We start from the raw sequence: 25,912 nt of genomic DNA, 5'->3' as shown, positions 1-25,912 counted from the left end.
TCAGGTTTTTCAAAGTGAAATACAGTCTGTACTTGTAGCATCAGAAAAAAGAAATCAACAAACATACAACTTCTTCGACCCATCTGAGACAGTGCTAGAGAAGAGCTGTCAGACTGCAGCCTCTCCTCTGCCCAGGCCTCTCAACTTCCTTCCTCGCCTCTCTCCTCAGTTCTCGCCCCCCCTCCTCCTGTCTACAAGCATAAAGGCACAGTGCCGACAACGTAGCTCCCTCTGACATCAGGAAACATGAACAAGGAACAAAGGCGGATGCAACTGTATGGCTACACTTTTGCAGGATCACACTTAAGTCCAAAAGAATAAACTTAAGAAGAAATCTTAAATGGAACTTCACCTTTAAACTTAGGAAATCACTTGTGTGTCTCTGCACACCCATGCATACATGTGAGCACAGACATAAATCTATGCCACTTGACCTAAAATCATTTACTGTAAGTTAGAAGACTTTCCAACACTTTCCTTTGGTGAAAACAGGAGGAAAAAAAAAAATTCAACATTTTCTGAGAGCCTATTACAATGCCAGGTACTCTATAAATGCTCACATAGACAATCCAATTTAGGGCTTCCCTGGTGGCTTAGAGGGTAAAGCGTCCACCTGCAATGTGGGAGACTTGGGTTCAATCCCTGAGTCGGGAAGATCCCCTGGAAAAGGGATAGGCTACCCACTCCAGTACTCTTGCCGGGAAAATCCCATGGACGGAGGAGCCTGAGAGGCTGCAGTCCGTGGGGTTGCAAAGAGTAATAACTTACTAAAATGGGCAGTTAACCTATAGAGGATGCTGAAGGCAGAGATGTTAAGTAACAAGTCAAACTCCAGACAGTAATTATAAGTAAGAGACCCAGGAGGCAGACCTAGGGTTCAGCCAGGCTTCTTCACCTTCAGTGTTCTCTTCATTCTGCTCTGCTCTGCTGTCTCCTAAACACCACTTGTGAACAGTCTTAACAACTAGTAAAAATCATTAAAGGTAGCATCAGGCCATGGCTCACATGTGTCTACAGCCTCCTCAATGCCCTGTCATTTCACTTAAGCATAAAAATACCAAAGGGAGGGAGAGTGGGAAGCAAGTAGCAATATGAAATCTCTATTAGTCACTTAGGGAAAAAAACAGCAACATATCTATGCTGCATATAATAAAACAAATCAAACCTCTGGCCTCAGAGTAAAAAGCCTTTTATGTCCTTATTCCTTCTCTTATATGATGGAAAATAATAATTATGCCTGGATCTGTGAGAATTCTGTATCTGAAAGAATAAGTTTCATTTTAACCAGTCATAATTCTGGAAACTAAACTGTAATTAAGATATCACCAGGCAGAATAAAAAGGTAACACTGAAAAACCAGACGTTAACCATAATGGCTGTTGGTGAGAACAAGAAACAAGATAATCATCTTTGAGACAACCTGATTTTTTTTTGAATATCAAAATTTTAATAATAATCAATTATACATAATGTCAGTGAAGGGAGAGGGAGCTTCCCAGATGATGCTAGTGGTAAAGAACTCGCCTGTCAATGCAGGTAGACATAAGAGACACGGGTTCAATTCCTGGATTGGGAAGATCCGCTGGAGGTGGGCATAGCAACCTACTCCAGTGTTCTTGCCTGGGAAATCCCAGGGACAGAAGAGTCTGGTGGGCTACAGTCCATGAGGTTGCACAGAGTTGGACACAAATGAAGCAACTTAGCATGCACGCAATGTCAATGAATACAAATGGCATATCAGAGTCATCTAATGAGCTATTTGAGTATCAACTTGACTACAAAGAGTGAAAACTGAAAATTTTATGTTTTTTTAAATAATTTGGGGAAAATGTGTAAAATATAAAATAGTACAGAGACTAAGATAGTAAGCAAGCATGTATCTACTACCAGAATGTTATCATTTTCTATTTCTATTTTCTATTATATTCTTCTGCTTCTATCATCTATTTCCCTATTATTTTTAAGAATCTATTCTTAATATTATTATTTCCCATTCTGACACGTGTGCTTCTAATATTTTGGATAAAATATTAGGTTGGCAAAAAAATTTATTTGGGTTTTTCCATTAGTTGGTACAGAAAAACCTGACAAACTTTTTGGCCAACCCAATATTTAGAACACTGTAAATAAAGTCCTAGTACTGGCACAGCGGTAAAGAATCCTCCTGCCAATGTAGGCGACACAGGTTCAATCCCTGGGTTGGGAATATCCGTTGGAGAAGGAAATGGCAACCCACTCCAGTATTCTTGAAAAATGCCATGGACAGAGGACCCTGGCAGGGGAGCCTGTCCATGGGGCTGCAGAGTTGGACACAGCCACGCATGCACGCACGCAGCTGCCCGCCCTATCCTCACCCAACTACTCCCGCTGCTCCACCCCACCCCATCCCCGGGTTAACTCCTGGATGATTTTGTGTTTAACTCTCCACACCACACTCTTATACTTTTACCACAGGTATGTATGTACTTCACAGTCTTTCTTAATGGAACACACACTGTAATTAGTTGAAAACATATTAACAAGTGAAGATACAGGGTATCTGAATCTAAAAGAGAAAATCATAGCAGCATTAGCTGCTCACACATCCAGCACTGTTGTCAAACCTATGCAAACAGCATTAGCTTAACTATGTGTAACTGTCACATAACACACACACACAAGACCTCTCACTTACCCCTATTAAGGATTACATACTTTTAATAAGATAAAATGACACTTTTCAGCATGAATTTCACTAGTTCACAAAGTCCTCAGCTTTTAATAGCAATTACGTTGAGCAATAAAAGACGTACAAACTCCTGCATCTGATGGAACTCCTGTAGAAATATCAAGATTCAACGTGAGATATAGGTGAAGATTTTTATATCATATTACAGCATACAAACCATTTGCTTTTATAGCATATGAAAGAACTTTAATTACATAAATGTCATAAGTGTTGAATTTAAAACACTAAAGACATTAAAGAATCTGATTATAATAAAAAAATAGAAATTCAATTACTATTTCATTGCTGATTAAAAAAAAAACTTAGCACTGTCTACACCTACTACCAACAATTCAAAAGTTGAAACACACCTCTCACAGCTAACAGAGCACCTGAACCTGAGTGTCAAATGCAGAAGGCAGGTACAGTGGCAGAGTTCCACCCTTACCGGAAGATGTCAGTCTACTAACAGTCAACACTTCCACTCCCCAGACACGGAGCTGATGGAGGAAGAGAGAACCAAATGAGAAAGGAGTGGCCTCGAGAGTCGCCAGAAGGCTGCTGCCCCGCTATCTCAGTCACGCAGCCGGGCCCAGCTCTTTGCAACCCCATGGACTGTAGCCTGCCAGGCTCCTCTGTCCATGGGACTTCCCAGGCAAGAATACTAGAGTGGGTTGCCATTTCCTTCTCCAGGGGATCTTCCCAATCCAGGAATTCAACCAAAGACATGAAGACAGCTCCAAGAGCCCCTTAAGATAACTGACGGAGAAGCACAAAACAGTAAGTGCCAATGCTACACTCTTCACTGACCATTACTATTTTATACAATTAAATAGTTTTTAAAAAGTATTGCTTATCCTAGTATCAGTGGCATTAATGAAAATAAGATTTTTTTTTAGGACTCTGATAATCTTCTCCCCAGTGAAATCGTACCCAAAGCATTAGACTCGGTCCATGTTGATAAAGCATACTGAGAGCAGTCACATTAAAAGAAAAAAAATCAACAAATATTCATGGCCATGCAAAACTGTTCTATCTAATAACCTAGGAAATATAAATCGTCAATGAGATGCTTTTATAGCCCACTGTTCTCCCTTAAATAATTCTGTCTATCTTAGCCAGGTTGTAGGTGAAGGAACATTCCTATGCTGTCCCAATGGATATGTATAAGTTGATACAAATTGTCTATATGTCAGCAGGCAATGTGTATCAAAAGCAGTTTGTACCTTTGACCTACTAACAATACTTCCAAAGTTTCTCCTAACAAAATCATTGGAATATACACAGAAATTTATATATAAGAATATTTGCTGAGAACAAATATCACAACTATATAACGGAAAATAAAAAGCACTGAAATTCCAAATTATAAGAGTTAAAATACAGTACATTCATGTAATGGAACAATACACAGACATTAAATCCCTATTTCTGGAGATATTTAATAGCAACGCAAGGGATAAAAGCATGAATCCCAATTTTGTAATAAACATTACATGATGTCTGTATATGAATATACATTGCCAGTATACATATTCAGGGGTTTCCCAGGTGGTGCCAGTGGTAAAGAACCCGCCTGCGTATGTAGGAGAAATAAGAGAAGTGGGGTCAATCGCTGGGTAGGGAAGATCCCTTTGAGGAGGGCCTGGCAACCCACTCCAGTATTCTTGCCTGGAGAATCCCTTGGACAGATGAGCCTGGCGGGCGATGGTCCACAGGGTAGGAGTAGGACACGACTGAAGTGACTTCATACACATGCACACATACATATTCAGAGGAACAGGAAAGGATGATGACAAAGGGAGAAGAAAATAAAAGTATATTTAACATGTTAAGTTTATAGTCGATTTCTATTCTTTAAATATTCCTATACTTCCTGAATTTTCTTACAATGATTGAATAATAAGAAAGAAAAAGAAAATCAAAGCTTAAAAGAAAAAAAAAAAAAAAATATATATATATAAAGATCCCCTTCAGAGACAGCAGATTAAGAACAGACTGATAACCTGGAAAATGTGTCTAAATAAAACAAATTTAAAGTGGTCCATGAATAATAATCACTACTGCAATTTGAATTCCAAAGAAGAATTTAAACACCTAGCATGCTCAAGAAAAAAAATCTTCATTATTTTTAAAGAGTTAAAAGGAAAAAAATTCAGGTGGATTAGAAATTCATTCTCATTAGCATAAGAAATCTCAGCATGATGTTTGTAGACAAAGAAGAAAGAATTGCTAAATTTGAAGAATGATTAAAGGACAGTTTAAAGGAGCTGAATCACCTAAATCCTGGTTAAATGTGTGACCGGCATTTCCTTTAACTGCAGAAAGAAAGAAAGTGAAGTTGCTCAGTCCAACTCTTTGCGACCCCATGGACTGGAGCCTGCCAGGCTCCTCTGTCCATGGGATTTTCCAGGCCAGAATACTGGAGTGGGTTGACATCTCCTTCTCCAGGGGATCGTCCCGACCCAGGGATCGAACCCCCATCTCCTGCACTGCAGGCAGACTCTTTACCGTCTGAGCCACCAAAGAGCAGCAGATACTCTCTGCAGCTTAAACCTCCGGGTACAATTTATCACTGATGAGAAAGCAGAACTACTCACACTGTCTGCTTTTCAGATTCTAAGCTTCTCCCAAGAATCTAGAGAGATCTAAGACGGGTGACCTTGGGCGAAAGTCTCCAGAGTCACAGAGAAAGCTCTGGGTCTGAAAACAGATGGTACCATTCTTGGAATAGTTTATTTGGCTGTTCCCAACACATCAGTATTTAAAGGCATAAATATTGTTGCTTCTGCCTTAATGAACCTTATAAAGAAGACATACGGCCACCAGAGCAAGTAATGAACCCCTCATCAATTCGCTCCCACTGAGGATCTATCCATCAAAAATGAATGCCCATATGCAAACCTGAATATTGTGAGAGAATAAAAACTGAATTCAGCCCTGTAATTTCAACCCTGCAATAAGAGGACTGGCAGTGAGTCTACAAACTCAAGTCCACCTCTTTTGTTATTTGACCTAAAGAGCCATCAGACTGTCTTCATTATAATGATGCACATTTGTATGTATGAGAGCTGTAATTTATTGATTCTCAAGTCTCTTTTCCTCAAAGCCAGTTTAAAACAATTAGGATTTGCAAGCTGTTCCATAAAAGATAAGCACCCAGCATCAGGGGTGATATTTCACAAAGGCTGACTGGTGCATGTTAAGTAGGTTGATTGCTTCTGTGGCCTCCAAGAGCCTCAGCCGTCCCTGTCCAAGGCAGCTGTCCTCAATGTAATGACGCTGATATTTAAAGGGGATTGGGGCAGCTAGGGAATGTATTTTAAGCTGAGCCATGAACCAAGTTCAAAAATTTTAATGTATTTCTCACTGCTTCAATAGCGACTGCCACATCCTTCAAGAGAAAAAGTTAACACACCAGCAGAGGCTACCATGCACAAATAATTATCATCTGCACCTGTCTTCTTTACATCAGTCCTCCTCTGTAACATCATCTCCTCAAACCCTTTTAGCCAATTCATATAAGATCAAAGCTGGATCGGAAGAATCAATATCGTCAAAATCACTATACTACCCAAGGCATTCTACAGATTCAATGCAGTTCAGCTCAGACACCCAGTCATGTCTGACTCTTTGCAACCCCATGGACTGCAGGATGCCAGGCCTCCGTGTCCACCACCAACTCCCAGAGTTTACTCAAACTCATGTCTATTGACTTGGATGGTGATGCCATCCAACCATCCAACCATGTCATCCTCTGTTGTCCCCTTCTCCTCCCACCTTCAGTCTATTCCAGCATCAGGGTCTTTTCAAATGAGTCAGTTCTTCGCATCAGGTGGCCAAAGTACTGTAGTTTCAGCTTCAGCATCAGTCTTCCAATGAATATTCAGGACTGATTTCCTTTAAGATGGACTGGTTGGATCTTCTTGCTGTCCAACGGACTCCCAAGAGTCTTCTCCAATACCACAGTTCAAAAGCATCAATTCTTCAGTGCTCAGCTTTCTTTATAACTCTCACATCTATACATGACTACTGGAAAAACCATAGCTTTGACAGATTCAATGCAATCCCTTTCAAATTCCCATGACATTTCTCATAGAACTAGAACAAAAAAACTTTTTAATTTACATGGAGACACAAAAGACTCCAAATAGCCAAAAAGTACTGAGAAAGAAAAATGAAGCTAGAGAAATCAGACTCCCTGATTTCCGACTATACTACAAGCTACAGTCATCATTGGATTCTGGGTTCCAAAATCACTGCAGATGGTGACTGCAGCCATGAAATTCAAAGATGCTTACTCCTTGGAAGGAAACTTATGACCAACCTAGACAACATATTAAAAAGCAGAGACATTACTTTGCCAACAAAGGTCTGTCTAGTCAAGGTTATGGTTTTCCCAGTGGTCATGTATGGATGTGAAAGTTGGACTGTGAAGAAAGCTGAGCGCTGAAGAATTGATGCTTTTGAACTGTGGTGTTGGAGAAGATTCTTGAGAGTCCCTTGGACTGCAAGGAGATCCAACCAGTCCATCCTAAAGGAGATCAGTCCTGGGTGTTCATTGGAAGGACTGATGTTGAAGCTGAAACTCCAATACTTTGGCCACCTGATGTGAAGAGCTAACTCACTGGAAAAGACCCTGATGCTGGGAGGGATTGGGGGCAGGAAGAGAAAGGGACGACAGACGATGAGATGGCTGGATGGCATCACCGACTCGATGGACATGAGTTTGGGTGAACTCCGGGAGTTGGTGATGAACAGGGAGGCCTGGCGTGCTGCGGTTCATAGGGTCGCAAAGAGTCAGAAACGACTGAGCAACTGAACTGAACTGAACAGTCATCAAAATTAGGTAGTATGGGTACAAAGACAAAAATATAGACCGATGAACAGGACAGAAAGCCCAGAGGTAAACTCACACACCCGGGGCCAATTAGTCTATGACAAAGGAGGCAAGAATATTCAATGGAGAAAAGACAGTCTCCTCAATAAGTAGTGCTGGGAACACTGGACAGCTATGTGTAAAAGAATGAAATTAGAACATTCTCTAACACCTTACACAAAAATAAACTCAAAATGGATCAAAGACTAAATGTACAGCCAGACACTATAAAACTCTTACAGGAAAGCGGAACACTCTTTAATATTATTTTCAGCATTACCTTCTGGGAATCCACCTTCTAGAGTAATGAAAATAAAAATGAAAATAAACAAATGCGACTTAATCAAACTTAAGAGCTTCTGCACAGCAAAGGTAACCATGAACAAAATGAAAAGACAACCCACAGAATGGGAGAAAATATTTGCAAATGAAGGGAGCAACAAGGGATTAATCTCCAAAATATACAAACAGTTTATGCAGCTGTACATCAGAAAAACAAACAATCAAACAGGCAAAAGATCTAAATAGATATTTCTCCAAAGAAGACAAACAGATGGCCAACAGGCACATGAGAAAATACTCAAATATCGCTATTCATTAGAGAAATGCAAATCAAAAATATCATGAAGTTATCAATTCATACCAGCCAGAATGGCCATCATCAACAAGTCTACAAACAATAAATACTGGAGAAAAAGAAACCCTCCTGCACTGTTGATAGAAATGTAAATTGGTACAACCACTGTGGAGAACAGCATGGAGATTCCTTACCAAACTGAAAACAGAACTACCATATGATCCAATAATCCTACTCCTGGACACAAATCCAGAGAAAACCATAATCCAAAAGGGAACACGCACCCCAGTGTTCATTGCAGCACTCTTTACAATAGCCGAGACATGGAGGCAACCTAAATGTCCACTGTCAGAGGAATGGATACAGATGTTGTACGTATACACAATGAAATATTACTCAGCCATTTAAAAAAGAATAAAACAGCACCATTTGCAGCAATGTGGAGGGACCTAGAAATCATCACACTGAGTAAAGTCAGACAGAGAAAAACAAATACCGTATGGTATCATTCACATGTAGAATCTCACTTCTTTAAAAGATACAAATGAACAAAACAGAAACAGACTTACAGATATCAAAAACAAACTTATGGTTGATTACCAACAGGTAAATGTGTTGGGGAGGATAAGTCTGGAGTTCTGGATGAACATGAACACACACACACACACACACACACACACACACACTCACCATAGCGTATGGTTAGTTCACCACATATCATTCGCCATAACATATAAGATAGACAACCGGCTTCTCCTTCGGGATTAGCCCACCCTCACACCTTAGCAGGGGGTGTACTATCCTCTGTTTACCAAATAAAACTCTGAGCTGTAACCAAAAAAAAAAAAATGGATAACCAACAAAGACCTAACCTACTGGACAGCACAGAGAACTCAATATTCTATGATAACCCCCCACATGAGAAAAGAATCTAAAAATGAATGAATATATGTATAACCAAATCACTTTGTTGTATACCTGCAATTAACCACAACACTGTAAGCCAATAAAATTACAATTAAAAAATTTAAAAATAAGAATAACTTGGTTTGGGAGAGTTTTTTAGAGAAAAGTGGTCAGGACAGGGCTCTTTTAATCAGAGAGCTTAATGATAAGAAGGAACTTCACATAGACATGAGGAGGGAACCAAATCCTCGGTAGGTGGAGGAACAGATGCATAGCACATGAAGTAGGAAGGCGTTTGCTGTGTTTAAGAAACAGCAAAAGGCAGGAGCACAGTGACCAAGGAGGAGGGCGTCACGGGACGAACTCTGAGAAGCAGGCTGGAGACAGCTCACGGAGAGGTTCAGGCTAAGAGAAGTGCGGATTTTACTCCAGCCCTCACGTAAGTTTCACGAGGGGAGACACTTACTCTACTTATTCAGTGTTGGCACCCCAAGGCCCAGAACTCTATTAATAACATAGTTGGCACTCGGCAGAGATCCAACGGACTGAGAGTGTTGTCCAGTGTCTAAGTCGTGCCTGACTCTTTGCAGCCCCACGGACTGCAGGATGCCAGGCTTCCCTGTCCTTCACTATCTCCCAGAGTTTGCTCAAATCCATGTCCATTGAGTCACCTCATACCAAACCTCAAGTCATCACCTGCCCACTACCCAAGGCAAGCTCCCTGTGGTGGGGACCTTTTCCCAGGTGACAGAGGGGTTGAAATCTCACATCAAACCTTTAGCTTAAGGATGTCTAGGCTACTCAGTTGCATCTATTACCATCTAAGTGAAGACACATAGAGGGAGCTAATTCCAGTGCATCTTGAACTGCTCCTGAAGAATTAAATATTTTATTGTGATGTTACTACTTGAATTTATTATCCTTCGCTCGGGAACAAAATTAAACATAACAGGGGCTGTTAGTCTCCCCACAAAAAGAAAAAAATAAAATAAAGAGAGAGATCAAGTCTACTGTCCAGTAGTCAGTTCTCAGTTAAGTCAAGAGGAATGTAACAGGAATAGAATCGGAGAGAGACAACAGATTCATGCGCTCACCGTCCACTGAACTGTCACCATATTAGAAACGAGAGAGGAAAGTGATTAAGTCCCAGTCCTCGATGGGAGAGAAAGACCTCTGGAAGTCCGCACACGAGGAGCTCGGTGCTGTGACAACATGCCAGGGGAGCCAGGTCAGGTCTTTCCGCCCAATAAAGGATGAGAAGTCAGACAGATGGACGAGACAAAGCAGCGAGAGTCCATTAAAAAGCATCATTTCAGAGGAACTAGGCAAGAGACAAATATTCAGAGCTCTCCCATCCTTCAACCAGGGCAGAGGTTTAAAGCTGTCTCCAGATATTCCTAAATGTCCCCTAGGGCAGAGATGAGGTGCGTGGCTACAATCATTCTCAGTTGAGAACTTCTGACCTAGAGAATTAAAATAAATATATATTATGTATATATGTACATATATTCATATATATGGGCTTCCCAGGGGGCTCAGCGGTAAAGAAACCACCTGCCAATCAAGGCAGAAGACTCAGGTTCCATCCCTGGGTCGGAAAGATCCCCTGGAGAAGGAAATGGCAACCCGCTCCAGTATCCTTGCCTGAAAAATCCCATGAACAGAGGAGCCTGGCGGGCTACAGGCCATGGGGTCACACGGAGTGGGACATGATCAAGCATGAACACATGCATACACGTATACATACATATATACGTATGTATATTGCAAATATACTAGATTTCATTTTTTTTTTTTGGATATTCCACTTACTCCTGTTGCTACCACCCATTTCCTTCTTTCCTCTCTCTGCCTTCCCCCTCCTACTTCCCCTCCCTTCCTCTCTCTCTCACATACATGCACACACCCACCCCTCTATTCCATGGATGACACCAGACAGACTCAGCCCCCAGGCTCCATTTTGCTCCCCTTGCAGGAGTATGAGGGCAGAGTAATGTGGATCAGCACCCATCAAGCAGGTGGCAGGGGCATTTCTGGAAAAGCCTGCATGGCATGCAAAATTACTGTTTCCTCAGGCATGGAGACAAAACTAATAGCTGTTTAATTATATGTATGCCAGTTGTTAAAAATTAGCAAGGCTTTAAAAGAAAATAAAGCCACTTAATAACTCTTTCCCTGTCTCACCAGAATGACACAAATATTTTAGACTCATACACCTACACAAACTTCTAAAATAAATGAGGCAGTTTACAAAATTAAATTAAAAGTAAAACATGTCAAGATAAAAAACAATCAACAAAAACCCAAGAGGGGGGAAAAAAAAGATAACAGACAGAAATGGATGCTAACAAACAGAAGATGGATTTCTTACTTGGAGCTAAGCCCTAGAATGGCATGCTATTTGCTAACAGATAAAAAGAATAAATACAAACTACACTATTCCCAAAGTAGACAATAATGAAGCCCTCCGGGTGTGGACACAACCCCTAATAATGGCCCAAACTGTCAGAAAACGGACATGAGGTGAGCCTGGACAAAGACAGAGCTAGAATCCCTGAGTTCCTAACACCATTCTCTTTAAATCAGGGGATGAAAAGTAGAGAACTACGGACCAAATCCAGCCAAGCGATACATATTTAACAGAGCCCTCATTGTGTTATCTTAAAACCTTAATTTGAAAACAAAGAGACTTCACCAAAAAAATCTAATTTCCAGTTTCTCTTGAAAAGGCCAAAGATCTGGCAACACTGGGGAAGACTGTTCCCATGGCAACACAGCTGTAAACAGTGGCTGCCCTGAGTGGGTCTTTCACCTTCCTGCTTGCCCTTGCAATCCCCACTGGGCATAGGACCCGATTAGCAGCTGACTTTGCAATCCTACTTTGAATCAAGAACCAAGACAAAGGAAGTTTATTGGCCTCATTCCCCAGTTAAAAATGAACAATTCTACTGTGAAAGAATCAATCAAGGTTAAATGTTCGAGAGACAATGCTCCCCTCTACAGACCAGAAGGGAAATCGGGTAACACAGCTTCCATATTAGCCTACAGCCTACAAAACCAGAACGAGAAGTAAGCCTTGATTTTCGGCAGACCACTCAGGATGTTTCCCCACTCTGGTATATAGAAGAAATTAAATGCAGAACAAAGTGCTGCTTGCGTAATCTGGCTCCAACTCTTCACCTCCCCAAGATGTAAGTCCTCCCACTATGGGTGGAATTACCCTCCCTGCCTCTGGGCTCAGCTATTTGACCTAAGTTGGCCAACAGGATTTCAGCTGACAGGGCACAAACAGATACCTGAAATGGGACTACACATTGGAACCTGCTCCCCTCATAACTCTTGCGTCACCATCAGGACATGCAAAGACGATCCCACTGGACGGTGTGGGATACATTGCTGCTGCCGCAACGACTTCCAACTTAGATCAGCGGACCAGACTAACATGTCCAGCCAAGACAGGTAGACAATAAAAGTGCATTGCTGTATGCCTGCCAGGATTTATTTATTATGCAAAGGCTAATTGATATATACACATATAGTTTACTAATAAGTCATTTGATTTGGTTCAGAAGATGGTTAATTTCCTGAGGCTTCCTCTCAGGCCTGCTCTCCTTAAGAAAAAAAGTTGGTTTCAGACTGTCATCTAACGGTAGAAGCAAAAAAGGATAAATTCATATTAGGGTGCACAAAATAAGCATTAACAATTGATATAACAAGGGACAGGCCACCAATTTTTGAGAGAGTAATCATAAATATCATTTGGGGCTATTTATTTGTTCATGTAACATTAAGTTTTTCATAATAAACATGCTATTTCTTAAGTGTATTATAAAGCTTGTTTGTGTTCTTCCTCCTAGTTTTTAAAGCAGAAACAGAAATTCCTCTTGACTTTCCTAGTGAACAAAACAACACTACAAATTTTTAGGAAAGGAAATATTTCTTATTGCTATTTATACCTTAAATTTGCATACTGCTTTATAGCTTACAAAGAATTTTCACCAGCATTTTCTCTTTTGATCTCTATTTGAAACCTGTAAAGCCGATATAATTTCAACCCTTTACTTTTGTTCCTAAAGGAACAAAAAGTTTGAGTAAAACACTTATCCACAAGTGCTTTCATAAAAAGCTACATTAAGAGATCTAGAACCCACATCTTCTCTTAGCCACTGCCTCTTCCACTACATTCTTAGATGCGAAAACACCATTTAAATTCCAAACACATTGAAATGTTGGGGCTGTGTATTTGTGTCTTTCCTCACCATATTTCTTATGATACAATTCTCCCACCATATACATACAACCAGAGCATTTAAGGCCAGACCATTCCAAGTGTACCCACTTACTCAGAACTAATGGTTTATATCATGAATACAGCATAAGATAATAAAGTATTAATTATGTTCTGCTATAAATCCAATTTTCTATAGCTCTTTTAAGATGACTTTTAAATAATCCTATCTCTTACTAGGAATCTTTACAACCTCTTTCAGGCATTCTTTTTTTTTCAGAAACCATATCCTAAAGACTTAAACTTTAAAAAAAAAAAGTATTTTCTTGTCTTCCACTCTTCCTCGAGTCCCATATTTCTTTCCCCCCCAACTCTACTTTTACTTTATATCTTTAGATCTCTCTTTAACTCTTCTATAATAATTAACTAAAATACACTTTCATTGTACTTATAAATATGCTTATTCAAGAGTTTATTTTTTATTCTTATTTTTTAAAGGAGGTAACAAGAATGATTTGTATATTCTTTCCAAGATACTATTAAAAAAAAAAAACTTCTAAAATTATTTAAAAGGTGATTGAAATGAACTGTATACCATAAACTTTTTCTTGTAATGTTTTTATATGTACACATAAAATTTTTTAAAGATATAGGATTAGAAAGGAATCCAACTATAATGAAAAACAGCTCAATATCATATAAGACCAATGACACTTCAACAGTAAACTACCACAAGTGTATGGATATAAACGCCAGTTAAGAACCTCAATTTCAAAAACCTTCAAACACAAAAGTTGAAATGACAATGCTGACTAGCTAACGCTTTGATAGCGCAGATTGTCGTGTGAACCACCCTACAAGGTGAGCGCTGCTGGCATCATGACCTCCACCTGGGGCTTAAGAAGCGAAGCAGGGTACCCAAGGTGACACAGCTTCCGGTGGCAGAGCCAAGTCACAAGCCTTTCTTCAAGGCCCAAATTCCTATCATGTCTCCCTTCTCTTAGCACAGGCACCATCCAGAATTCAGGACTTTTCTTATCGCATTACTAGCCACTATAATGGTTTCTCCACCTGAGTCTTTTTCCATACATTTCAACCTGCACTGACACTCCACTGCCCACGTGGCTGAGTCTAGGTTCTCGAATCAGAAATTCAAGACCCTCATCAAGACACCCTTTTCTTAACAAATGAACCATAGAAACATAAGGCCTACATTTAGCTACTATGCACACCACGTTCTCCTGCCACTTCCATCCCTCACTGGCATCATTAGTTCTGACTGAAATGCCGTGAAAATGCCGTCTGCTGTCGACCACTGCCACCTGCATAAATTCCACTCAAATTTCCAGGTATAGGTCAAACACAATCTCAGAGAAGCCTTCCATTTCCAGCCAGAAATAATCTTTTCACCCTCTGTATTACTATAATTCTATATTTATAGCAATACAATCACTAAATATGTCCATGAAATGTAATTATTCATGCCACAGAAAGTTTTTTTTTTTCAATTTCTCAAATATGTTATGCTCATCTCACCATCATACCTCTGCTGTATTCACCACCTGGAACATTCTCCTCACTCCGTCTCCTTTGGCTAACTCTTACTTGTCCTTCAAGTCTCAGTTCAGAGGAGACTTTCTCTGGAGAACCTTTCTTCACTGTCCCCACCTTGGACCACCTCCTCACAGCACAGAGGAGCTAACTGGTCGTTTATTTGTCTGTCTCCCTATTAGACTAAATCTCATCACAGACTCCATTAACTTTGCTCACAGATGTATTTCAACATCTAACATAGTGCCTGGCATGTGGTGGAACAATTTTAATGAATTTACAGTTAAACTTCCCTTATTACACTGATTAACCCAGAGACAAACTTCAAAGTACAGGACTTTGCAAGTGGTGATTCTAATTAAATAACTGTTGGATGAAATAATTCTTGTGGTACATGGGCTATATTAACTGAGTTCTCAAACAATATGGACTGAACTGCAAAATAGTACAAATGTGAATACTTGACAATGTCTCATAAACAAGGATAATAATTTAAAATTCATTTCAATGGTTAAAACTTATAACTGAATCAAACTTACAAGGTTTGCTTGAATTATCACAAATCATTTTCTCATTGCTATTTGCAGCTACCTACATTCCTCAATTATTATTTATCTGTACTACAAAGTTGTACACACTCCAAGTTACCTAGACTCTTTACTACCAGTGTGCATTCTCAGTATTGTTTTACTGTATCAATTGCTGTTAATAAGCCAACCTATTTTTGTCATTTTAAGACCTTCACTCTTCCACGATCAAGCTCTTTTCTTCCTCCTACAATCTATAAAATTATCTTATGTTTTCTAAATAATAATTATAGTCAATTTCTTCCACAAGTCTCTCTTCATTAAAAGCCTAATTCAGGTTTAGCTTTAATTCATACATCTATGAGTTCATTCATTCATGAGCACCTGTCTCATGGCAAACACTATGCATGGCTCAGCTGGTAAAGAATATGCCTGCAATGCAGGAGACCTGGGTTCAATCCCTGGGTTGGGAACATCCCCTGGAGAAGGGAAAGGCTACCCACTCCAGTATTCTGGCCTGGAGAATTCCATGGACTATACAGTCCATGGAAAGAGTCAGACATGACTGAGCACCTTTCACTTTAAGATAAGAGTTTTATAAATTTCAGGAGGTGTTAATATCCGATAAAGGCCTAATAAGACTCAAGATCATTCATAATTATTAATAAGACACCAGAACAAGATTAGAAAATGAAAGTTAAAACTTAGAAAAATATTTGCCATTATATGGAAACTAAAGAATTTATCATTTTTCAAAAAAGGAAGAAAAGAACATTCCAATAGTAAAAGGTACAAAAGATAAACAGACAATTCAAAGAACATAAATAGCTCTTAAAAAAAGTGTAAGATACTATATTTCACTAATTAAAAAACAGCTAATTAAAATAATGATATTCCTTTTTATCTGTTCTGTACCTATGAACAAAAGCTCTCACCACCAGTGTTCACAAGGACATACCTTGCTGTAAGATATTAACTAAGACAGTTTTTCTAGGGAACAATCTGGCAAGTAAAAATAAGTAATATACACCTTTTGATCCAGAGTCTACTTCTATGACTAGTATCCTAAGAAAACACAAGATGTGTTACAAAATATATGTATATATCTTATGTGTTATTGTTCAGTCACTAAGTCATGTCCAAGACTTTGCAACCCCACGGACTGTAGCCCAACAGGCTCCTCTGTCTACAGGATTTCCCAGGCAAGAATACTGGAGTGGGACGCCATTTTCTTCTCCAAGGGATCATTCTGACCCAAGGAACGTCTCCTTTATTAGAAGGCAGATTCTATACCACTGAGCCATCAGGTAAAAGAGCTTCATTGCAGAATTATTTATAATAGTAAAAAAAAAAAAAAAAAAAAAACACACAAGTCCACTGTTTAGGGATACAATAAATTTATCTAGCCATTTGGGAAACTATGTAGCAGCTAAAAGAGATAAGGAAAAACTTGTGCTAACATAATAATACATTATTACAAGAAAGAAAAACACTATTAGAACAGTATGAATATATTGAAACATTTCATACTAGAATCAACCCAGTGACATTATTACATGGTTAACTGTGAATCCACTCTAGGTTATTTTTATATTATTTCCAAATGTGTCATGACTGTGGCTGAAAACTTTGGGACTAAATTATCCTATCAGGCCACTCCAGCTCTAATATTCTTTAATTCTAAGAACCTTTCACACATACAGCTTAAACAGTGTTCTTACAAGGCCCCAGTGGGTCTTCCCTACATATTTAAGTGCCCTCTATCAAAATGCAACGTGAAAATGCTAAAATGTCCAGAATTCTAAATCCATGATGCGAAGCCTGAGTTAACACTATCCTACTGACCATCAATGACAATTCATGCTGCATACATACATTTATATTCAACCAAAATCATAGATACAATTACCTCTTACATAGATACAATTACCTCTTACATAGATACAATTACCTCTTACCTCAATAATACCATAAAGACCATTAAATCTTGGGGATAAAAAACTAAGAAAGATACTAGAACCCCTAGAACATTAAAGAGATGAATAACAACAAATTTTCCTTATATGATACACAAACTAAAAATATTAAATATAAATCAAACTCTATTGGAGGACAATCAGAGACCACAATGTGACCTCCTATAGTGGGTGCAGCTGGGATTTGGAGTCAGAGGACCTGGGGATGAAGACCATTTTTTTGGCTCCAAAATCCAAGCAAATCTAATAGCCTATCTAAACCTCATTTATAAAATGAACAGAGGTATAATAAATGTACTATATACATATATGATGTGTGTGTATACATATATATACACACATGTGCATGCATGCTCAGTTGCTCAGTCGTGTCTGACTCTTTGCTGCTTCATGGACTGTAGCCTACAGGCTCCTCTGTCCATGGAATTCTACAGGACAGAATACTGGAGTGGGTAGCCTTTCCCTTCTCCAAGAGCTCTTCCCAACCCAGGGATCAAACCCAGGACTCCACTCCTGTATTATGGGTGGATTCTTTACTGTCTAAACCACCAGGGAAATAAACCTATAACACATGTAAAATATGCCTAACACAGTGCCCGAGACAAAAAAGGTTCTCAAATACTTGTCTAATGGAAACAGGTGCATCGCTATCACTTTCATTAAGGTATCCAGTCCGTTACCCTTAATTTTTATAATACTGCATGTACAACCATCCTATTTAATCTTGATATTGCATGTTAGAAAGGGGTTTCTGGCCCCTTAAAGTTCTACTTGTTGACATATTCCTTTCCACTATTGATATACAAAAATGTGTCATCTCAAAAACTCAAGGAGGGAGGAAGCATACTTACAAAGCATACCCCCCAAACTCCGGGCTGCTGTCCTCTGAGCTCAGAGCTCTTCTTAGGCACGTATGTCTGACTCTTAACATTTCTTCATGAGGTTCAGGGCAAGAGGCCTAGTCAAGTGGAGGATCTTTGGTTGCCCCTACACTTTCCCCAAACCACCTACAGATAAATGAAACAAGGAGTAAAACACACCTACAACCTTAAAATTTTTTAAGCAATTAATGATAAAGTAAGCTCACCCTATGGACAGTTTGTGTGCATGGCAGAGAATAAATCACATCAAATCAGAGAACAGAGAAACTGTTTCTTGGATCATGCAAACGCCCCACTGAAGTCACAGGAGTTCACATCGAATCCCTAGCCAGCATACTCCTCGCTGGGGACTTCCACCCATTCTCAGTCATCCCTTAGTGTGAACTGTAGCCCAAGTCTAGCCAAAGGTACTATCCCTAAGTCTATTAGTGGGTAAATTAACTAAGGCAGGTAATGAATTTAACATGTTACTTCTGAATTTAATGGACCAAACGTACTTCTAAGCCAGTAAATGAACCACATGCTAGCACTCCTAAAGGAAATACTTTATAAACTGCCCAGCTCTTCCAACACTCAGTACAGCAATTAAATAAGTAAAGATAAAATGCCTTTGGTTGTAAGATCTGTGGATAGAAATATTCTCAATTTTTTGTGACTCCTTTCAAAGCAGTCTGTAAGAATCCCCAGAAAATTATCCAGAAAATTGCTAACTGTCCACATAAAAAGCAGATCAGAATACATCTATAAATCACTCCAAAAGAAAAAAAAAAGTATTCTCTTAGTCAAAATAAACAGTCAAGAGAGAGTCCAAAGTGACCCAGAGGTCATGCAGTGGGACAGGACGTAGGCATGATGCATAGCCAACTCTTTCAACAAAACAGCAACCTTCATTCTATGAGTCATGGACACACACAAATTTCTGTGCCAACATGAAACTACCAAAATGTTAATCTTCTAGCTATGGTGTCTACCAGAGCAGTCACTAGCCAAAAGTGGCTAAAGTGCTATACACATAAAATACACATAACATTTAGTCCATTTTTTAAAGTTATTTTAGGATGTGAAATATCTCCAGTTTCGTTCTGACTTCATGTTGAGAGTGAAAATTTTGGATGTGTCAAAAAAATTACTTAAGAGTAATTTCACCAGCTCCTTTTTTCTTTAGTATAGGTACTAAAAAACACTTAAACTTGCACGTGTGGCTTACACTGTGTAATCTGTATAATCAAAAAAAAAAAGTAACAAACATTGAGCCCTCCCTGGGGGCTAGGCCGTGGGTTAGATACTTTACATAATACTTGGCATAAGGCTGCAAAGCGGTTTTATAGAATGTCCGCAGAAGCGACTGAGCTCCATCAAACCGCTGAGGGAGCAGCTGGAATTCAATGTCCAGGTGTTGACAGCAAATAAACTCCTGGAAGGGACTGTTAACAGCTGACGCTGAGGCAACTTCCATGTTGGCAAAGGAAGACAAGGCACTGATATAAACAGCGCTCCCGAGGGTAGCAAGTTTTTGGGACTCCAAAACAGGTACGAAGCAATTATATCCCAGGCCAGGCAACGCACACGCCAGGAGGAGGCCGACCTCCTTGACAGCTCAAGCTTCACAGCTGCTAGCGACAGGACGCGCTGTGCTCTCGAAAAGAGGGCAACCAAGTTCAAACTCCCCGTATAACTTGACCAGGACCTGACTGTGGACACGCATGACGAGGGAAAGGGGGCGTGGGGGTGCCGGGCACGCCGTCTCCCCAGCTTCGCCACAGACCCGACCCGCCCCCGGCCCCAGCCCAGGGCTTCCGCGCAGCTCCGGCATCCCGACCCCCGGGACCAGGAGAAGCGGGACCCAAAACGTCAAGACACGACAGGGAAGTGGTACGGAAAGGGCGAGGGGCGGCTGAGGGAAGCTACCTGAACTAGAAGAGGACCCCAGGTCCTTAACGCCGGGTCATTGCCGAGGCCCCACCCGGCTCCCGCGGCCACCGGCAACCCCAGAAGGTATAACTGACCAGACGCGGCGAAGCAACCGACTCCGCTCTCCCCAGACTCGCAGCTATGGCAACTTGAACTAGCCGCCCAGCCGCCGCGAAGGTACAGGGCCCCGCTTCTCCCGCTTGGCCCTCTGGGAGTTGTAGTCCACCTCATGCTCAAGAGCAAGGAGTTACTAGGAGAGAGCGGCTCCAGGAGAAACTGCATTTCCCATGATACCCGATGACTGGTCTTGAGGGTGACATTCCCGGAAGAGGCCGGATTAGCGGGCACCTGAGTGCTTAGGCGGCGCCCTCTTGCTCTGTTCTTTTTGTTAAAGTGCCAGTAGCAGCTGTAAGAGACAACCCCTAGATAAAGAATTAAGAGAGGTGCTTTTGCCCTCACTCTAGCATCATCAGAACTGTCTAAATTATTCATTTAAAATAATAAACAAAAAAAAATCTAAGTGGTTGTAATACACAAACTATGTTTCTTTCACTCTGTGGGGAACAGGGAAGTGTAATTTCCAACAGTGAGATGGGAAAATCCCCTTTATACCAGGTCCCAATGTCTGTTTCTGAAGGCTCACAAATTCTCAGAACTGAAAGGGAACAGGGAAGATTAACTAATCAAATCCTTTGGCCTGGAAAGAGCAAATGACGCGACTGAAGCCGCACAGTTCACGAATGGCAAACCCCAAGTGGATGTGGCTGTCACGTCATGGCAGCTGCTACCTTCAGTGCAGGCTGTCATCTCCTCAGTCGTTCTAGAACGAGAAAGAGACATATTCCACTACAGATGTCGGTTTCAGTAATAAAAAGGTGATGATAAAACCTTCAACAAATAATTGAACCCTGGAAATGCCATTGCTGCTGCTGCTAAGTCGCTTCAGTCGTGTCGGACTCTGTGCGACCCCATAGACGGCAGCCCCCCAGGCTCCCCCGTCCCTGGGATTCTCCAGGCAACACTGGAGTAGGTTGCCATTTCCTTCTCCAATACATGAAAGGGAAAAGTGAAAGTGAAGTCGCTGAGTCTTGTCCGACTCTTCGCGACCCTATGGACTGTAGCCTACCAGGCTCCTCCATCCGTGGGATTTTCCAAGCAAGAGTACTGGAGTGGGTTGCAGTTTCCTGCTGCAGGAAAAGCTATTGAAGAAGACCATTAATTCTTCCCTCCTCAAGGCTAAAATCAAATCTTATTTTATCTGTGAAAGTTTTGCTGGCTACCTCCAGTAAAGCTAAATCACATTTCTAAACTGCACAGTTTCCTTATTCTAATAATTCTGTACTGCAATCCGATCCCAGTTGGTCTCCTCCACTAGCCTCTAGGGCTTCCCTGGTGGCTCAGCTGGTAAAGAATCTGCCTGCAATGTGGGAGACCTTGATTCGATCTTTGGGTTGGGAAGATCCCCTGGAGAAGGGAAAGGCTACCCACTCCAGTATTCTGGCCTAGAGAATTCCATGAACTGTAAAGTCTTGGGGTTGCAAAGTGTTGGACACTCCTGAACGACTGTCACTTTCACTAGCTTCTAAGCCCTTCAAACACAGGGTCCTAACCTTTTTAAATTTTTCTCTCTCTTCTCAGCCTTTCCTCACTGCACATTCTCCCTTTGTCTCTCTCTCTTTCCCGCATCCCCCCCAAACCTCATGCTTGTGTGCGTATACACAAGCACACAAAATCATACTATATATTACAGTTATTCAAATATTTTCTCTGGCCCACACTCAGAGGTAAAGTTTATATTCAGTTTGGATATAAAATAATTCTTCTAAAGATCTCCCTATATATTTGCTTCTATCTTCAAGCTGTTTCTCAAAGTTGTATTCAAGAATGTGCTCCACCTGATCCTGAAATTAAGGTAATTCAGAACAGCCTTAAGCTTTCCCCAAATGCACGTGGAAGCATAATAATAACTCCATTTTATTGGCTAATATTTTAATTTTTCAAAACAAGTGTATTCATTTAACTCAGCAAATATATGCTGAATCTTTCTATGAACCAGACATTGTACTAGGCCCTGAAGATGCAGTAAAAAAAAAATGAGAGGATAAACAACATCATCTCTGCCCACATGTTGTTCACAGTGAAGTGAGGGAAATAGATTATGAAACAAATTATTACAAACCCAGGTGAGAATAATGCATAAGTTTCTATCAGTTCAGTTCAGTCGCTCAGTCATGTCTGACTCTTTGTGACCCCATGGACTTCAGCATGCCAGGCCTCCCTGTCCATAACCAACTCCCAGAGTTTACTCAAACTCATGTCCATCAAGTCGGTGATGCCATCCAACCATCTCATCCTCTGTCGTCCCCTTCTCTTCCCACCTTCAATCTTTCCCAGCATCAGGGTCTTTTCAAATGAGTCAGGTCTTCACATCAGGTGGCCAAAATATTGGAGTTTCAGCTTCAGCATCAGTCCTTTCAATGAATATTCAGGACTGATTTCCTTTAGGATGGACTGGTTGGATCTCCTTGCAGTCCAAGGGACTCTCAAATGTCTCCTCCAACACCACAGTTCAAAAGCATCAGTTCTTCAGCACTCAACTTTCTTTATAGTCCAACTCTCACATCCATACATGACTACTGGAAAAACCGTAGCTTTGACTAGATGGACCTTTGGTGGCAAAGTAATGTCTCTGCTTTTTAACATGCTGTCTAAATTGGTCATAACTTTTCTTCCAAGGAGCAAGCATCTTTTAATTTAAAGATTAATTAAATCACCATCTGCAGTGATTTTGGAGCCCCAAAAAATAAATTCTCTTACTGTTTCCCCGTCTATTTGCCATGAAGTGATGGGACCAGATGCCATGATCTTAGTTTTCTGAATGTTGAGTTTTAAGCCAACTTCTTTACTCTTGTCTTTCACTTTCATCAAGAAACTCTTTAATTCTTCTTTGCTTTTTGCCATAAGGGTGGTGTCATCTGCATATCTGAGGTTATTGATATTTCTCCCAGAAATCTTGATTCTAGCTTGTGCTTCCTCCAGCCCAGCATTTCTCATGATGTACTCTGCATATAAGTTAAATAAGCAGGGTGACAATATACATCCTTGATGTACTCCTTTCCCGATTTGGATCCAGTCTGCTGTTCCACGTCCAGTTCTAGCTGTTGTTTCTTGACCTGCATACGGATTTCTCAGGAGGCAGGTCAGGTAGTCTGATATTCCCATCTCTTGAAGAATTTCCCACAGTTTGTTGTGATCCACATAGTCAAAGGCTTTGGCATAGTCAATAAAGCAGAAATAGATGTTTTTCTGGAACTCTTTCGCTTTTTCGATGATCCAACAGATACTGGCATAGACATAAAAAAGACACTTCCTGATGAACTGATGTCTGATCAACTACAGGAAGACTGACTACCAAAAAAGCTAATGAAATCTTGAGATGCATTAATAAAAACTTATTTTTCCACAACTTTTCTTCTCTGGTTCAATCATATTTAGAAAATGGGACAAAATTCTGGGGACCCCATTTTTAAAGTGATATTAACAAAATAAAGCAAATTCAGAGGCTATAACTTGGACCTAAGGATAAAGAATCAGCGTTGAGTTCATTATGACAAAGAAATTTTAAAATACATTGTTAAATTTATCGCAGCTTTCTATTATATGGTGTGCTCTCAATACAGCAGTATGCTATATGCTATCCAGAAAAAATAGTCAGATCATAGACTCTTTCTCGTTCTCAGCAAAAGACATGAAATAAAATAAAGCTAATAAAAAAAAAAGATGATTTTATACAAAATGTGCCTTGTAACTCCCAAATGACCTTTAGTGCTTTTAATTGATATGACAGGCACACATTATCCCACACACACAATCTCAAAACCCCAGTTAAGCTGAACCATCTGAATTTAGAATTGGAAAAACCCACAAGAATTATCACCTGCAGTACATAGTTTTCTTTCGCAATGTTAATAGATGCACAAAGACGTTACCTGATGGATTGGGTTTGCTAGACTGCCATAATAAAACACCACAGAATGAATGGCTGAAGCAGCAGAAATTGATTTCTCACAGCTTCAAGTCCAAGATCAAGGTGTCCGCAGGTTCAGGTCCTCCCAAAGCCTCTTTCCTTGGCCTGCAGGTATTTTCCTGTCTGTCTGTCCTCACGTGCCTTTTCACTGTGCAGGCAGTTAGTAACCTGGAGCCTTTCTTCTTAAAAAGACACCAGTTGCATTGGACTAGGGCCCCACCCCTATATCCTCATTAAACCGTCCTCGGATGGTTTAATGAGCAATTAACACACAACAACCTTAATTACCTCCTCAAAGGCCCTGTCTTCAAAGATCATAACACTGAAGGTTCGGTTCAGTTCAGTCGCTCAGTCGTGACTTTTTTTATAAGAAGAAAAAGTTGACTCTTTGCAACCCCACAGGATGCAGCACACCAGGCTTCCCTGTCCATCACCAACTCCCGGAGCCTGCTCAAACTCATGTCCATTGAGTCGGTGATGCTATCCAACTATCTCATCCTCTGTCATCCCCTTCTCTTCCTGCCTTCAACCTTTCTCAGCATTGGGGTCTTTTCCAATAAGTCAGTTCTTTGCATCAGATGGCCAAAGTATTGGAGTTTCAGCTTCTGTATCAGTCCTTAATGATGAATATTCAGGACTGATTTCCTTTAGGATGGACTGGTTAGTTACCACTTCAATATATGGGACAAGGGAAGGAAGAAAGCACAATTCAGTGCATAATACATTTCTCTAAAACTGTACCTCTGCAGGATTACTGGCATCAGTGACCCTCCCACCACCCAATATCTTGATAAAATTAGATGTGGCAGATAATCTTGAAAGGGTAACAGGTAGGAAGGCCAGAGGTCCCCAAGCAGCAGAAGGAAATAAACTGTAGATGGAAGACTCTTTTTTTCCTTCTCTACACAGAATTAAAAGAGGCTTCTTTTAATTCTGTGTTAACAACACATGGTTCTGCCTTGAGCTAACCAATGTGTTTTTCTTATGAAAATATTTTTCTTAAGTTATGTTAATGAAACTATGTATTTGCTTTGGAATCTGCTTTTCTTCAAAACGGTTCAAAAAGAAAAAAGACTAACTTTTTTCTTTTCTCAAAGTGTGAACTTCCAGATGTTCAAGCTGGATTTAGAAAAGGCAGAGGAACCAGAGATCAAATTGCCAACATCCTATGGATCATCGAAATGGCAACCTACTCCAATACTCTTGCCTGGAAAATCCCATGGATGGAGGAGCCTGGTAGGCTACAGTCCATGGGGTCGCAAAGAGTCGGACAAGACTGAGCAACTTCACTTCACTATGGATCATCCAAAAAGCAAGAGAGTTCCAGGAAAACATCTATTTCTGCTTTATTGACCATGCCAAAGCCTTTGACTATGTGGATCACAGTAAACTGTGGAAAATTCTTAAAGAGATGGGAATAGCAGACCACCTGACCTGCCTCTTGAGAAATCTATATGCAGCTCAGAAAGCAACAGTTAGAACTGGACATGGAACAACAGACTGTTCCAAACAGGAAAAGGAGTACGTCAAGCATGTATATTGTCACCCTGCTTATTTAACTTATATGCAGAGTACATCATGAGAAACGCTGGGCTGGAGGAAGCACAAGCTAGAATCAAGATTGCTGGGAGAAATATCAGTAACCTTAGATATACAGATGACACCACACTTATGACAGAAAGTGAAGAACTAAAGGGCCTCTTGATGAAAGTGAAAGAGGAGAGTGAAGAAGTTGGCTTAAA

At 40.4% G+C, this 25,912-nt stretch overlaps 1 protein-coding gene across 15 annotated transcripts in view; it reads right to left on the bottom strand.

The window, feature by feature from the left end:
* CEP128 (centrosomal protein 128) overlaps nt 1–25,912 on the bottom strand; it is a 601,725-nt gene that overhangs the window by 455,923 nt on the left and 119,890 nt on the right. For 2 of the 15 annotated variants that reach the window (XM_044924665.2, XM_044924675.2), the window contains exon 1: nt 20,141–20,582. The exons of 1 other annotated variant lie outside the window; for it this stretch is intronic. In XM_044924665.2, coding sequence (XP_044780600.2) covers nt 20,141–20,425 — 285 coding nt within the window. In that variant the 5' untranslated portion in view covers nt 20,426–20,582. Of the gene's footprint in view, nt 1–2,674; nt 2,817–3,078; nt 3,218–18,202; nt 18,359–20,140; nt 20,651–25,912 lie in introns of those variants that run through there. 12 more of the 15 variants (XM_045162008.1, XM_045162007.1, XM_045162011.1 and 9 more) reach the window with 12 other exon arrangements.

Source organism: Bubalus bubalis, chromosome 11 (genome assembly GCF_019923935.1).
Source record: "Bubalus bubalis isolate 160015118507 breed Murrah chromosome 11, NDDB_SH_1, whole genome shotgun sequence".
Classification (NCBI taxonomy): domain Eukaryota; kingdom Metazoa; phylum Chordata; class Mammalia; order Artiodactyla; family Bovidae; genus Bubalus; species Bubalus bubalis.
This window is presented reverse-complemented; position numbering and strand designations above follow the sequence as displayed.